We start from the raw sequence: 15,472 nt of genomic DNA on the forward strand, positions 1-15,472 counted from the left end.
AAAGGCCACATCGGGAGCACCGGACGCAGTATATCACCCCAGTCGACTCACAGGTGAAGTGTTGCCTCACCTGGAAGGACTGTTTGGGGCCCTGAATGGTGGTAAGGGAGGAAGTGTAAGGGCATGTGTAGCACTTGTTCCGCTTACACGGATAAGTGCCAGGAGGGAGATCAGTGGGGAGGGATGGGGGGGAAGAATGGACAAGGGAGTTGTATAGGGAGCGATCCCTGCGGAATGCGGGGGGGGGGGGGGAGGGAAAGATGTGCTTAGTGGTGGGATCCTGTTGGAGGTGGCGGAAGTTACGGAGAATAATATGTTGGACCCGGAGGCTGGTGGGGTGGTAGGTGAGGACCAGGGGAACCCTATTCCTAGTGGGGTGGCGGGAGGATGGAGTGAGAGCAGATGTATGTGAAATGGGGGAGATGCGTTTAAGAGCAGAGTTGATAGTGGAGGAAGGGAAGCCCCTTTCTTTAAAAAAGGAAGACATCTCCCTCGTCCTAGAATGAAAAGCCTCATCCTGAGAGCAGATGCGGCAGAGATGGAGGAATTGCGAGAAGGGGATGGTGTTTTTGCAAGAGACAGGGTGAGAAGAGGAATAGTCCAGATAGCTGTGAGAGTCAGTAGGCTTATAGTAGACATCAGTGGATAAGCTGTCTCCAGGGACAGAGACAGAAAGATCTAGAAAGGAGAGGGAGGTGTCGGAAATGGACCAGGTAAACTTGAGGGTAGGGTGAAAGTTGGAGGCAAAGTTAATAAAGTCAACGAGTTCTGCATGTGTGCAGGAAGCAGCGCCAATGCAGTCGTCGATGTAGCGAAGGAAAAGTGGGGGACAGATACCAGAATAGGCATGGAACATAGATTGTTCCACAAACCCAACAAAAAGGCAGGCATAGCTAGGACCCATACGGGTGCCCATAGCTACACCTTTAGTTTGGAGGAAGTGGGAGGAGCCAAAGGAGAAATTATTAAGAGTAACTTTCTGGGGGGGGGGGGGTAGGGTTGCCAACGGAGAAGAGTAGCAGTCAAATACATTGTGTTTATCCCAAGAAAGACGACCATGACCATGAAGTGTTGCGCAGGCACCAGTGCACATGAGTGTACGTGCTGATTTTTTCCTACAAATCGTTTTTGGCAATTCTGTTCGGGGGGGGGATGGGGGGGGTGTTAATCTCGACCGGAATATAGGTGATGTGGTTAATACACTCAATTTCATTTCTAAAAGGGTTTATCTAACGAATTTAATATTAAACGCACAGTGCACATTTTCCTCGCATGAATATAGTGATAAGTCAATTATCAGGGGAGGACAGGGGAGCTTGAAGTAAGTGTTGAACGAACTTCCAGTAGAAGTGGCAGAAGCAGGTTCGATATTATCATTTAAAGAAAAATTGGATAGCTATACGGACAGGAAAGGAATGGAGGGTTATGGGCTGAGTGCAGGTCGGTGGGACTAGGTGAGAGTAGCGTTCGGCACGGACTAGAAGGGCAGAGATGGCTTGTTTCCGTGCTGTAATTGTTATATGGTTATATAAGTAAGTCAATAGCATCATAACATTTTAAGTAACGTTTGGATATTAAACAGACAGCACATATTTTCCCCATATGAACATATAAAATTATTGCAACACACCAATATCGCTGAATCAATGGGAGTCCTGGGCTTGTTTTCCAGCAACAAAACAGTCCTATCGAGGGGTGATGGGAGACAGCGATACTCAAAGGGGGTTCCTTATGTCCAGTCTATTCCGCAATTTAGTTTTCGTTGCATTCATTGCAGAGGTATGTTGGAAATGGAAGCAACGTTTTCAGTGCTTTTGTGGCTATCTCAGGATATTTAGCCTTGACTTTGATCCAGAGTGCCGACAGAGATGCTATGTCAAACATACTTTTCAGCCCGCCATCATCTGCAAGCTCGAGGAGTTGATCTCCTGCCCGTGCTGACATGGACGACGCGCGGGTAATGACCTCGCGTGCGTTCAAGCTCAATAGTGTGACAGGGAATGAGGAAAGGTGCAGCTGACTCATATCGCCAAATCATATCGTTTCCTCGCGGACTGGTAGCGCATGCTTTGTGGCCCGGTGGTTGGGGACCGCTGTTTTAGGTGGCAATATCTCCTCAAACCCCCTCCAAATGAAATATACCCACTGTCTTGCCTTCTTTATAGCTAAATCACGATGTTGGGACCAGGTTAGTTCCTCAGAGATACTGACACCCAGGAACTTGAACTTGCTCTCTCTCTCTCCACTTCTGATCCCTCTACGAGGATTGGTTTGTGTTCCCTCGTCCTACCCTTTCTGAAGTCCACAATCAGCTCTTCGGTTTTACTAATGTTGACTGCAAGGTTGTTGTTGCAAAACCACTCAACGAGCTGGTTTATCTCACTCCTGTGCGACCTCTCTCCACTTCGTTCTATCATCAGCAAATTTATAGATGGCATTTGACCTATGCCTAGCCACGTGTCATGGGTATAAAGTAGAGCAGTGGGCCAAGTATATTTTCCTGAGGTGCTCCACTGCTAATCACCAACAAGGAGGAAACATTACCAATCCGCACAGATTGTGGCTTTCCAGTTAGGAAGTTGAATCCCATTGCAGAGAGAGGTCAGGGCCCAGGTTCTGTAGCTTATCAATCAGGACTGTAGGAATGATGGTGTTAAACACTGAGCTATAGTCAATGAACAGCATCCTGATATAGGTGTTTGTATTGTCCAGCTGATCTAAAGCCATGTAAAGAGCCATTAAGACTGTATCTGCTGTAGACTTATTGTGGCAATAGGGAAACTGCAGTGGGTTTGGGTCTAGTTCCAGATCCCCGCTGAGGCAGGAGATGATTCTAGGTCTTGCACATTGAATGGCAGGGCACTGAGGAGTGTGGTAGAACAAAGGATTCTAGGAATACAACTCCTTAATTCATTGGAAGTGGCGGCACAGATAGAAAAGGCTGTAAAGAAAACTTTTGGCACGTTGGCCTTCATAAGTCTAAGTACTGGTTACAGGAGATGGGACGTTATGTTGAAGTTGTACAAGACATTGGTGAGGCCTAATTTGGTGTATTGTGTGCAGTTTTGGTCACCTATCTACAATAAAGATGTAAATAAGGTTGAAAGTGTACAGAGAAAATTTAAAGCATGTTGCCGGTCTGGAAGACAAGTTACAAGGAAAGATTGAATAGGTTAGAACTTTATTCTCTGGAATGTAGAAGATCAAGAGGAGATCTGATAAAGATATACAAAATTATGTGGAGTACAGACAGGGTAAATGCAAGCAGACTTTTTCCACTGAGGTTGAGTGGGCCTATAACCAGAAGTCATGGGTTATGGGTGAAAGATAAAAAGTTTAAGGGGAACATGATTAGAAACTTTTTCACTCAGAGGGTCGTGAGAGCGTAGAACGACTTGCCAGCACAAGTGATGCATCCAAACTTGATTTCAACAGTTGAGAGAAGTTTGGATAGGTACATAGATGGTAGGGGTATGGAAGGCTATGGACCCGGTGCAGGTTGATAGGAGTAGGTTATTTAAATGGTTTGGCACTGACTAGATGGGCCAAAAGGCCTGTTTCTGTGCTGTACTTTTCTATGACTGTATGACATCTTTGGGTTTTCAAGGTCAGTTAAACTGGCCTTCTGAAACTGGACACCTCTGGAGGCAAAACTGAGCAGCAAACTGGGCCCAGCATAATCTGTCTCAATAAACTTTACATCATCTATATTGCACTTCACTTCTGACATTCTGAACAAGGATATATGAACACTTAAATTTACCTATTCTTTCAAAATAGCAGAAGTGGAAAGGTATGGGTCTTTCTGTTGGCTGACTGTTTCAATCCTTTGGACTGGTGGTATTATGAAACTTGCAATAGTATAGTACTGTACATTACCTGTAGAAAATCTCTGTGAGGAAGGCATTTATCCAGAGCCAAAAATTTTGTTGCCTTTGGTAGCTGCTCATCATCACTCTTCTGCAAGGAAACAAAAGAAAATGTTTAACCTCTTGACATTCAATGGCATTATCAACTCAACAAGACCCAACCATCAATAGTCACCATTATCCAGAACCTCATTTGGACCAACTACACAAATAACATGGCTACTTCAAAACAGAGGCTGGGTATCAGGTAGTAAGCAACTTAGTTCCTGAAATCTCAAATGTTCCCAGTCTAAAAGACACAAATTAGCAAAGTAACAGAATACTCGCCATTTGCTGAATGTGTAGCTCCAACAAATTGAAGCTAAACAACATGCAGGGCTATGTAGCCTGCTGATTAGCACCACGGTCAATCTCTCCACTGGCTGCTTCCAATGCCTGCAGTGTGTACTATGAACAAAATGCACTACAGTTACTTACCCAGGCTATTTTGACAGCTTTTCCCTAAAGTTCAGCAAGCAATTGAACACCATAACCTGAGGTTCCAAAGATGCAAGCTAATTTGGAACTGTATCTTTGGGCTTTCATTATCACTGGATTGAAACTCTGAAACTCCTTACTCAAGAACACTGAGGGAGTACTCTCAACAGAGGAATTGCAGCAGGTTAAGATGGTGGTTTCACTACATTTAAGGGCAATTTGGAATAAACAAATACTTGCTTCGGCACCTGTGCCCACATCTCCAAGAAGAAAGAATGAAGACAGACCAAAATCTAGATGTATATTCTACATCAAAAATAAAACAGAATGTGGAAGACACTTAGCAAGTCAGGAAGCACCTATAGAAAAGAGAAGCTTTGGATGTCTGATGAAGGGTGTTGGATCCAAAACGCTTCTTTCCACTGATGTAGCCTGCTCCACCGTGGTTCCCATTATTTTGTGTTTTTATTTCATATTTCCAATAGGTGTAATTATTTTTAAAGTTGGGCTGTATCAGGTTGGATCTATGTATACTTGTAACAAATTTACAGTAAGATTTGGCTTTGTCCAATTTGAAATATTCTCTGTCGATTGATGTTCTTGTGAAACTGACATTTGTCTATTTTTTATTATTGTTTTCTGTATACAAAAACAAGGAGTTGGTTGCTATCCTCTTAGTCTTGATTGCCAGACTCTTAAGACCTGGTTGTGACACCATGTGTATCTGCCTTGAGTAAGGCTGGTTTTGCAGCTTGCCAGGATATGCTTGAGGGTTGCTGGAATTGGGCACAGGGAACAAGCTGGGTCTTCACCAAACGACTGCTGTGGATTTTTTGAGAGGGAAGCACATCATATGAGAAAGCCAAGTCTGTTTGCTTCCATCTCTCATATGTCTTTCCAGCTGATTTTCCTTCTTTCCCACTGCATCCATTTTAGCCAGGGAGACAGCCTTTGCACTTCTGTCTGATTCTTCTTGTCACCGCACTTCCTTGACAACCACTTTCCTTCGCTCTGGAATTGTGGCCTTGTGCCAGGTGGGTCCATTTGCTGTCAAACCAAAGCTGCCCCTGTCCTGTTGGACTTGCCCCACAATGTCTCTATGCTCAAGGGCTGCTGTTGCTTGCTGCATCGCATCAGCTGAGGGTCCATTTCCACCCAGCTGATAAGGTCCGTGAAGCGTTACCTGATGGTCTTGTCACGACAGACTTTGAGTGTTATCTGTAGGCACACCTCAGAACATTTGAATTCTTCCGTAGAGCCAGCGAAAAGTAGTTCAAGAACTCCTTTACCATAGAGGCTGATGTTACTGGCAGACCTTGCGACACCGAGCCACTTCTTCAAGAGCAACTGATGGTTTGCTTGAGCTTCTTCATGGTTGCTAGTGGGACCTCGTAGTGTGAGGTCACATCACCCAGGGTAGAAGTCCAAGCTGTAAGCACCACAGCTTCAGTTTTCCAGGCAGCATTAACTTGTTGATGTAATCCAGGCCACTGGCGATGTGTTGCTTTAGTTGCTGCACCCACTTTTGTCCGTGGAGCTGGAATTGTACCATCTACCCAGGCTTTTGACAGGCTGTTCAGACACTGTTGGAGTTAGGTCATCACCAATGAAGAACTTTATGTCTTTCAGCTTTCCCTTGACTAAGGAGTTGCTTTGTGACTTACTGGGTTTGATTTTCATTCTGGCCCACTTGATGTTTTCCTGCAGCTTTCCAAGCAGTTGCTTGGTGCATGCTGAAGTAGTGGTCAGTATTGTTATATTGTCCATGTACATCCTAATAGGGAGGAAGATGAAGTCCAGCACTACTTCTTTTTCCACCTACTACCCATCTTGAAGCCCTGATAATGACCTCCATGGCCACTGTGAAGGTCAGGGGTGATACAGTGCAACCTGCCATAATGCCTACTTCCAGTCTCTGCCACGTTGTGATAAAATCTGCTGTTGTGAAGCACAATTGTGGCCTTCAAAGTACAACGTTACCAGTGTTGTGATGGGCTCTGGTATCTGGAAGGAGTCAAATGCTTCCCAGAGGAGTGCATGGAGAATTGAGCTGAATGCATTGGCGAGGTCCAGGAAGATCACAAAGATTTCTTTTGTCCTTCCTAGCTGCGTAGAGCTGGTGCCACATCACGCTTGTATGTTCCAAACTTTCACAGAACCCTGGAATTCCTGCTTTTTGTACAGACATGTCATTGTACTTGTTTTTCTTCAGGTAGCTGGCCAGCCTCTATTTCCATTATACTGAAGAAGATTTTCCTCTCTATGTTCAGAAGGCAGATTGGTCGAAACTGACCAATATTTTCTGCATCCTTTTATTTTGGCGTTGGGACACTGCCAGCCCTTCGCCATGCTTTGGGTATTACTCACCTCTGCCACACTACCCTCATGAGCCGCCAGAGAAACTGCAAGATGTCCAGTGCATTCTTATCAAGCCTATATGGTACTCCATCAGGCCTGGGAGCAGATGCTGCTCCTGCGCATTGGATTGCCTTCTCCACTTCTCTCCATTTTGGAGGTTCAAAATCCGGGTGGCAGTATGGCATGGCTGGGTGTCTTACCAAACAACTTCAACCACTGCTAGGCCAAACTGGGTAATAGAAGCAGGTTTCCTTCTAAATTTCACCAGGTAGCTAAAAATTCAGTTATTCTACAAAGTAATATTTCTTATTATCAACATCTTGGAAAATACAGCACACTGGAGTAATCTGTTGCTGATACTAAGTTGCACATTACCATGATCTCTTCAAAAAACTGAAGGGTAACATTAAATTTAGGCTGGTGGTGAATATTGATAGCTTGGGTTAAGGTGTTTGATGTTGCGGTGGTTGCTGAGCTTGGGATTTGTAGATGGTGTCTATTTCGATATGTTTATTTATGAAGTTATCAGAAGAGAACCATGCTTCTAAAAATTCTCATGACTGCTTCATGTTTGCCTGAGCCAGAACCACCGTGGTGTTCCAATTAAAGTGGTGACCTTCTCAGTGACAGTGGATCACGTCTCCGTACCTCCAGTTTGTGTTCCCGTAAATGAGATGAGAGTTTACATTTTGTTTGGCTGATGTAGTTCAAGCTGCAGTCTCCACAAGTGACCCTGTACATCACATTGCTTTTGCCGGTTGCCTTTACTGGTACTTAGGTTTTCAAGAGAGAGCGTGGTTCTCTTCTGATAATTCCATAAACAAATATATTGAAATAGACGTCATCTACGAACCCCTAAGAACCAAAGAAATGTGAGCCAATAGAGTTCAAAGGTCAACTGAAGGGGGTAGACAATCAGAATGGAGGCAAGCGAACAGGGATCTATACAAGTGTGAGCACTCCGAGAGACACCAACAACTGCGCACTAAGGATGTCACCTTGACCGGTGATGAAATGTCTGCAAGCTAATTGGCAAGCTCGGCGAACATAGTAACATCAAACATCACTTTAAATCGTGATCCATACCAGCACAGCCAATAGTTAAAAATGCATTCCTCCCTCCAGTTGCTTGATTAAGGTTTCCCATACAGCAAATGCATGAATCCTAAATAAAATACTACATTTGTTTTACTGCATCCAATCAGTTGGCTTTGAAAATGGTGTTAGCAGACATGTTTGTTTCCCACTTCAATATAACACCCCAAACAACAACCATTATATAAAGGGTAAAAGAGTTGACGGTAGATATAGAACCAAAAGAAAACGACGCTGGAGATATTGTAATGAGAAACGCAGAGATGGCAGAGGAACTGAATGTGTATTTTGCATCAGTCTTCACAGTATACAGGACATTCAAGAGTGTCAGAGAAGTGAACTATGTGCAGTGAAAATTACGACTCAGAAGGTGCTCAGGAAGCTTAATGGTCTGACGGTGGACAAATCTCCTGGACCTGAAGGAATGCACCCTCGGGTCTGAAGGAAGTAGCTGTAGAGATTGCGGAGACATTAACAAAGATCTTTCAAAAATCCATAGATTCTGGCATTGTACTGGATGACTGGAAAATTGTAAATATTACCCCGCTATTTAAGAAGGGTGGGAGGCAGCAGAAAGGTGAGAGGCATTGATTGTGTGGACAGTCAGAGGCTTCTTCCCTGGGCTGATATGGTTAACATGAGAGGGCACAGTTTTAAGATGCTTGGAAGTAGGTGTAGAGGAGATGTCAGGGGTAAGTCTTTTTTAAAACGTAGAGAGTGGCGAGTGCGTGGAATGGGCTGCCGGTGATGGTGGTGGAGGCCGGTCCGATAGGGTCTTTTAAGAGACTCCTGGATAGGTACATGGAGCTCAGAAAAATAGAGGGCTATGGGTAACCCTAGGTAATTTCTAAAGTAAGTACATGTTCAGCATAGCATTGTGGGCTGAAGGGCCTGTATTGTGCTGTAAGTTTTCTATGTTTCTAAAGGAAACTATAGACCTGTTAGCCTGGCATCAGTGGTTGGGAAGTTGTTGGAATTGATTGTTAGGGATGAGATTATGGAATACCTAGAGGCACATGACAGGATAGGCCAAAGCAGCATGGTTTCCTGAAAGGAAAATCTTGCCTGACTAATCTATTGCAATTTTTTGAGGAAATTACAAGCAGGGTAAACAAAGGAGATGTGGTGTACCTGGATTTTCAGAAGGCCTTTGACAAGTACCGCATATGAGGCTGCTTAGCAAGATAAGAGCCCATGGAATTACAAGGGAGTTACTAGCATGGGTGGAACATTGGCTGATTGGCAAAAAAGAGTGGGAATAAAGGGATCCTATTCTGGCTGGCTGCTAGTTACCAGTGGAGTTCCACCGGGGTCAGTGTTGGGATCACTGCTTTTTACGAGGTATGTCAATGGGATTAATGGATTTGCGGCTAAACTTGTCGATGATACAAAGATAGGTGGAGGAGTGGGTAGTGTTGAGGAAACAGAGAGCCTGCAGAGAGACTTAGATAGTTTAGGAAAACAGGCAAAGTGGCAAATGAAATACGATGTTGGAAAGTGTATGGTCTGCACTTTGGTGGAAGAAATAAACCATAGAAACTACAGCACAGAAACAGGTCTTTTGGCCCTTCTTGGCTGTGCCGAACCATTTTCTGCCTAGTCCCACTGACCTGTAATAGAAACCATAGAAATTACAATAGGCAGACTATTATTTAGATGGGGAGAGAATTGAAAATGCAGAGATGCAAAGAGACTTGGGAATCCTTGTGCAGGATACCCTAAAGGTTAACCTCCAGGTTGAGCTGGTGGTGAAGATGACAAATGCAATGTTGGCATTCATTTCTAAACGTATAGAATATAAGAGCAGGAATGTGATGTTGAGGCTCTATAAGGCACACAAGACCACACTGTGTGCAATTTTGGGCTCCTTACTTTAGAAAGGATATACTGACATTGGAGAGGGTTCAGAGAAGATTCACGAGAATGATTCCAGGAATGAAAGGGTTACCGTATGAGGAATGCCTGGCAGCTCTTGGGCTGTATTCCCTGAAGTTCAGGAGAATGAAGGATGACCTTATAGAAACATTCCGAATGTTAAAAGGCCTGAACAGATTAGATATGGCAAAGTTATTTCCCATGGTAGGGGAGTCTAGGACAAGAGAGCAGACATCCATGTAGAACAGAGAGGCGGAGAAATTATTTTAGTCAGAGTGTGGTGAATCTGTGGAATTTGTTGCCACGAGTGGCTGTGGAGGCCAAGTCATTGGGTGCATTTAAGGCAGAGCTAGATAGGTTCTTGATTAGCCAGGGCACTAAAGGGTATGGGGAGAAGACAGGGGAATGGGGATGACTGGAAGAATTGGATCAGCCCATGATTGAATGGCAGAGCAGACTCGATGGGCCGAATGGCCTGCATCTGCTCCTATATCTTATGGTCTTATAGTCATTTCTATTTGTAGTAAGTGCATCATTAACTGAAGGCACATGTTTATATTATTCCACCCCACCTCTTACCGGATGCTGCATCAAAGCTGCAAATTTCACATGTAGATGTGCTGCAAACCAATAGGAAGGCTTGAGGTGCTGCAGAAGCTCTGTGGCTGCAGGGCTTCCCAATGTATTAGCTTCTACCTCTGGGCGGAAAAAGGCCTTCTTTTTAAGAAGCTGTTTTTTGTTGCCATAATGATAGATACCTTGTGGCCAGTCATGTGAAAGGAATATGTCCATATGTTGTCTTAACTGAAAATTAAAGGAGTAAGAATGAGAAAATTACTTAAACTAATCACTACAATTGATGGAGAACAGGTAGTCATCAGGCCAGTTTATGACTAATCCTTTATTCTCTTAAACAAAAGTTTATATCAGACTTTTTTTTAAAAAAGACAGTTCTCCAGGTTATTTAGAATGGAGATCTGCATTATGAAAATCAAATACAGTTCATGAGAGTTCCTCCTGGTAAGCATGTCATTCATTTTTTCTTTGCATGCTGGACTGTATTGCAATCGTATTTGAAAATAATTTATCAAGGTTAGCATACTGCTTATGAACGGAAAACTTCTTGTTTGAAACCTATGCAGCTAAAGTTATAGACCACCAACTGTCATTTAGTTATTGCTCTAAATCTAAAATGTTTTAGTTCACTAAGTAAATCAGTGATTTTGCTAACTAAAATGACCCTGTGCCCTTCAAATGTGTGCATCTTGAATTAGTTGCAATTTTATACTTTGAAATTCAATCTATTGCAGACCATGTGTTAGCTTGTCATGATCAGATTTTTTTTTTTAATTGATGGAAAATGGAAGAAAACAACCCACTATCTTGAAATAAAATTAAATTTGTGGATCAGGTAGGCAAGTCTCAACTTGCTCCAATGGCATATTTAAGTATTTTGACGACACCACTATTGGCCAAATCAAAAGGCAGTGACGAATTAGCATATAGCACGGAGATTGAAAATCTGGCTGAGAGGTGCCAGGGCAACTTCTCACTCAACATCAGCAAAACCAAGGAACTAATTACTGACTTCAGGAAGTGGAAACTGGAGTCAGTCCTCAGAGGTTGAGAGGGTCATTGGTGTTATCACTTCAGAAGATCCGTCCTGGATCTAGCACATAAGTGCCTTTACAAAGAAAGCATGGAAGCGTCTCTACTTCCTTAGAAATTTGCAAAGATTTGGTCTGTCATCTAAAACTTGGACAAACTTCTGTAAGCATGGTGGAAAGTATACTGACATGGCCTGGTATGGAAACACCAACACTCTTGAATGGAAAAGCCTACAGAAAGTAGTGGATACAGCCTAGTCCATCTCAGGTAAAGCCCTCCTCACCACTGAGCACATCTACACGGAGCACTGTCGCAGGAAACCAGTATTCATCATCAAATATGGTGCCAGCGAACGACGATCCCTTGAGTGACATCTTTCAGATAGCCAATTATTTCACTTTCTCTTCTGCTTGTTCTTTTTGTCTTAATTGTATTACGGAAACTGTTGGAGCCTGTGATGTGCAGTACGGAATTCAATTGAATGATCTAGCGCTCTGCTGTGATCACAGAGGACTGGGAATATGTGCTGCTTCGTGGAGAAAACTGGAGATGGGGTCTGAAGAGGACCGAGAACACGAGCTGCCTCATGGAAATGAACAGAAATGGGGAGCAGTGTCATGAATGATTCCATTTCGAAGTGTCAAGGAAGAATGAAGCATTGAGGTGAATGCAGAGGTCAGCAGTTGCTCTCAACCAAGGCCACAGGGTGATGCCGGTCAGTAGCCAGGTTGGTGGAGTTCAGACCTGGTTTGGCAGTCGTTCTTCACGGAAGGACTAAGTTTGTGCGGCCGTTTTGCTTGAATGTTGTCACAAGGATGTTTTTGATATTCTGAGATATTTATGTAATATTGTACTTTATATTGGTCTCCTTCAGCATTCAGTGTTTTCTTGCTTGTTGCCAATCGGCAGGCAGGCAATATATTAGTTTTTGTACTTTTACTGCTCAGTTTTGTGAGGGAGGGGGTTGGGGGTTTTGATACTCAGCTGCCATTTTCCATGTGGGCAATCTGTGAGTTTTTTTGTATGAGGGTGGGAATTTGGAGGCTTTGTTTCTTTTTTTTTCTTTTTCGTGCGGAGGGGGGAGGAGTTGATGTCGTTTCTTTCAACAGCTTCCATGGGTTTTCTGCATTTCATGGCTACTTGGAGAAGATGACTATCAGAGTTGTATTGTACATACATACTCTGACAATAAAATTAACCCTTTGAACAGTTTTTTTTTTAAAAAAAGGATATCCATCATCCAGGCCACGCTCTCTTCTTGCTGCTGCCATCAGGAAGGTGGTACAGCAGCCTCGGGACTCACACCACCAGTTTGTGCAACAGTTATTATCCCTCAACCATCAGGCTTCTGAACCAGAGGTTATAACTTCATTCATCCCATCAATGAACTGTTTCCAAAACCTATGGACAGACTTTTAAGTACTCTTCATCTCATGTTCTCAATATTTATTACTATTTCTGTGTTTTTTTTTCCTTTTTGTATTTGCACATTGGTTGTCCTGTTGGGTGCCGTCTTTCACTGATTCTATTGTATTTCTTGTATTTATTATGAATGCCTGGAAGAAAGTGAATTTGAGGATTGTATATCGCGATATATTTACTTTGATAATAAATTTACTTTGAACGTGAGACCATCTGCATCATTAAACAAGGATCATAATCAACTCACAGCTATCCAATGACACAAAAGACAACCTTAAAAAAATACAAAATATTTTCCTCATATTCAAACCCATTTCCTTGTCCTTGATTAGCACTAGCATCACTTGTTCCTTTGAATTGCTACTTATTTGGCAACAGATAAGCAAGTTCAATACAATTCAACTATGGGTAAGATGCCGAATTGAACAGAGAATCATCTGCTTAGTGAGTACCTCATCTTCGCAGTAATTAGCCAGAGGCTGTAATGGTCAGGCCCAATGGACCTGGAGTGAATTCGGGACACATTTTTGCTACAAATGTACCATGTAATGGTAATATTAAGGGCACCTGTAGAAAGATCTTTTCAAGTGGTTTGTGTTGTGCTACAAGTTGATCACACCTATTAATTAACATCCCATCTGTAATACATGGTTGCTATTTGAAATAGGCTTTAGATCAAAATTAGTTAGATCCAGAGAACCAAGAATCAAAATCAAAAAAGTGTATTTTTTTTTAAATGAATCAAGTATTTAAAATAATAGCCATATTAACTGACCTGTTTCAGTTTGAAGACATCAATACTTCTAACATGATACGCACTCCGCACAGTTTGCTGATTATATGGCGGATACTCAAAATGACCTTCAAAGAATAAAGACAATTCAAAGGGCTTTAATGTATAATAAATCAATGTTTTTAAATACAAGTGTTATTTCATATACAAAACTCTAGCGCTGCCAAGTTTTTTTTAAACATACCACAAAATTCTAGTGCTGCCTATCACTGATAAAGTTCTTAGAAACTTCAGTAATTGGAATGATTAGATTTTATATTAATTTTGAAACTACTGATCGGAACATAGTACCTAACAAATCTAACAATGAACGTGATAATTGTGTTAAATAAAAATTGCTCTCTAGAAATAAAGAGCAAGACTTTTATTTTGGGTCAAAGTTATGGCAATTTTCAGATGAGATTCAGTGTTTTGTGAAGTTGTATAATTTACCTTTTCTGTAGTCATGTGGTTTAAAAATACCAGAAAGTCCTCCTATACGTACACCACGGTATTTCACCACACCGGCATATCCTAGTAATAAATAAACATTTAACTTTTTATGAGGTGAATACCTACAGTACATACGTTTAATACATTTGCAATGGTAAATAAATTTTGAAGATGTACAACTTTATCATTAACTTTACATTCCCACCTTGTAACAAGTATCAGCTGTTTTAAATTATTTATTCAAATTGCCTTATGTGATAGAAAACATAAATGCACTGGTATGCCAACATGTCATTATTCTACAATGTATCACATGAACAGTTCTTGTGGATCAGAGAGTATAGTAAATTTTCCTTTGGAAAATTTTGACCTGATTCCATTTACAACTGCACGTTTTTTTTTTAAAAAAGAAATGTAAGTGGAACTTCTGTCTGGAATACGAGAAAATTTTGTGTAATTATCCAACATATTATCAGATTACAAAAACATCTATAATACTAGACAAAACAGTTTTGAAATCTCTGTTTATTGCTGAATATACTGAGAGTTGAAAATGTTATTTTAATACCTAGGTAGTAAATGTTTGGTGCCACCCATCCTCCATATGGCAACTCCTGGAGGTGATTAGATGCTTCATGATTGCCTCCTATGAAGATGGTGAGAACAGGAGCTTTCTTTTCTCCAGAATAATATCTATATTTAACAATTCAACAAAAACTATTTCACCTCATAAACAGCACATAGTATGCAATAATTTATTAAGTTATACAATTCTTGAAGATGTGCGTCATCAGCTTTACATTCCTTCAACAATTTAGTTACATAATTTACATATGCACCTGCATAAATACATATAATACATATTTTACAATTTTCCTCACATTAGAAACATTGTATAGAAATTTAAGTGTTCATATTATGATGGAAATTAGAGTTAATATTAACTACAGCAAACATTTGAAAACAGGTTAAAGATTGAAATCAATATTAATTTGTAAACAATTATAATTTGTTTAGGACAAAGAAAAAAAGTGATGAAATGAAATAATGACCTTGAACACCCACTTACTTGTAGAAACTTTGCATTTGTCTGTATTTAGTGGGTACAGCCATGCAATTCATGTCAGCCTCATTCCTGACTGCTTGAAAATCTCCACAGCACAACAAGAGGTCCACCTTAACATTGTCCTTTTTCTCCAAAAACTGAATACTGTCATAGATTTTGTCCAGTTCACCATGGCAGCAACCTTCTACTGCTACCTTCATTCTAACAGTGTGCAATTGCTTGCACTACACGTTCCAAAGAGCTGGGTGTCTTTATGAGCAATCTCCCTTCCTGGACCCTATTTATGCACGCTCATGTCTCAGTGTACTGACCCAATTAAGCTATCAGAGACTCTGAAATTAAAGAGAGGGCAATATTCATTATTTAAAGTTACAGGAATAAGATACAGTTTTGCTACTTTTCTTGCACAGTGAAGAACATATGGCTATAAGAAGCAAGCAGAATAGTTGCAATATGTAAAAAAAAACTTTTGAAATG

The 15,472-nt window shown here is 41.6% G+C and overlaps 1 protein-coding gene across 5 annotated transcripts in view; it reads right to left on the reverse strand.

The window, feature by feature from the left end:
* Positions 1–15,472, reverse strand: part of dbr1 (debranching RNA lariats 1) — a 29,892-nt gene that overhangs the window by 10,046 nt on the left and 4,374 nt on the right. For all 5 annotated transcript variants that reach the window (XM_072261589.1, XM_072261590.1, XM_072261588.1 and 2 more), the window contains exons 2-7: positions 14,999–15,327; positions 14,498–14,622; positions 13,930–14,010; positions 13,480–13,565; positions 10,254–10,478; positions 3,880–3,960 (exon numbers count right to left, since the gene is read on the reverse strand). In XM_072261589.1, the coding sequence (XP_072117690.1) occupies positions 3,880–3,960; positions 10,254–10,478; positions 13,480–13,565; positions 13,930–14,010; positions 14,498–14,622; positions 14,999–15,195 (795 nt within the window). In that variant the 5' untranslated portion in view covers positions 15,196–15,327. The remainder of the gene's footprint in view (positions 1–3,879; positions 3,961–10,253; positions 10,479–13,479; positions 13,566–13,929; positions 14,011–14,497; positions 14,623–14,998; positions 15,328–15,472) is intronic.

Source organism: Mobula birostris, chromosome 6 (genome assembly GCF_030028105.1).
Source record: "Mobula birostris isolate sMobBir1 chromosome 6, sMobBir1.hap1, whole genome shotgun sequence".
In the NCBI taxonomy this organism is placed as follows: Eukaryota; Metazoa; Chordata; class Chondrichthyes; order Myliobatiformes; family Myliobatidae; genus Mobula; species Mobula birostris.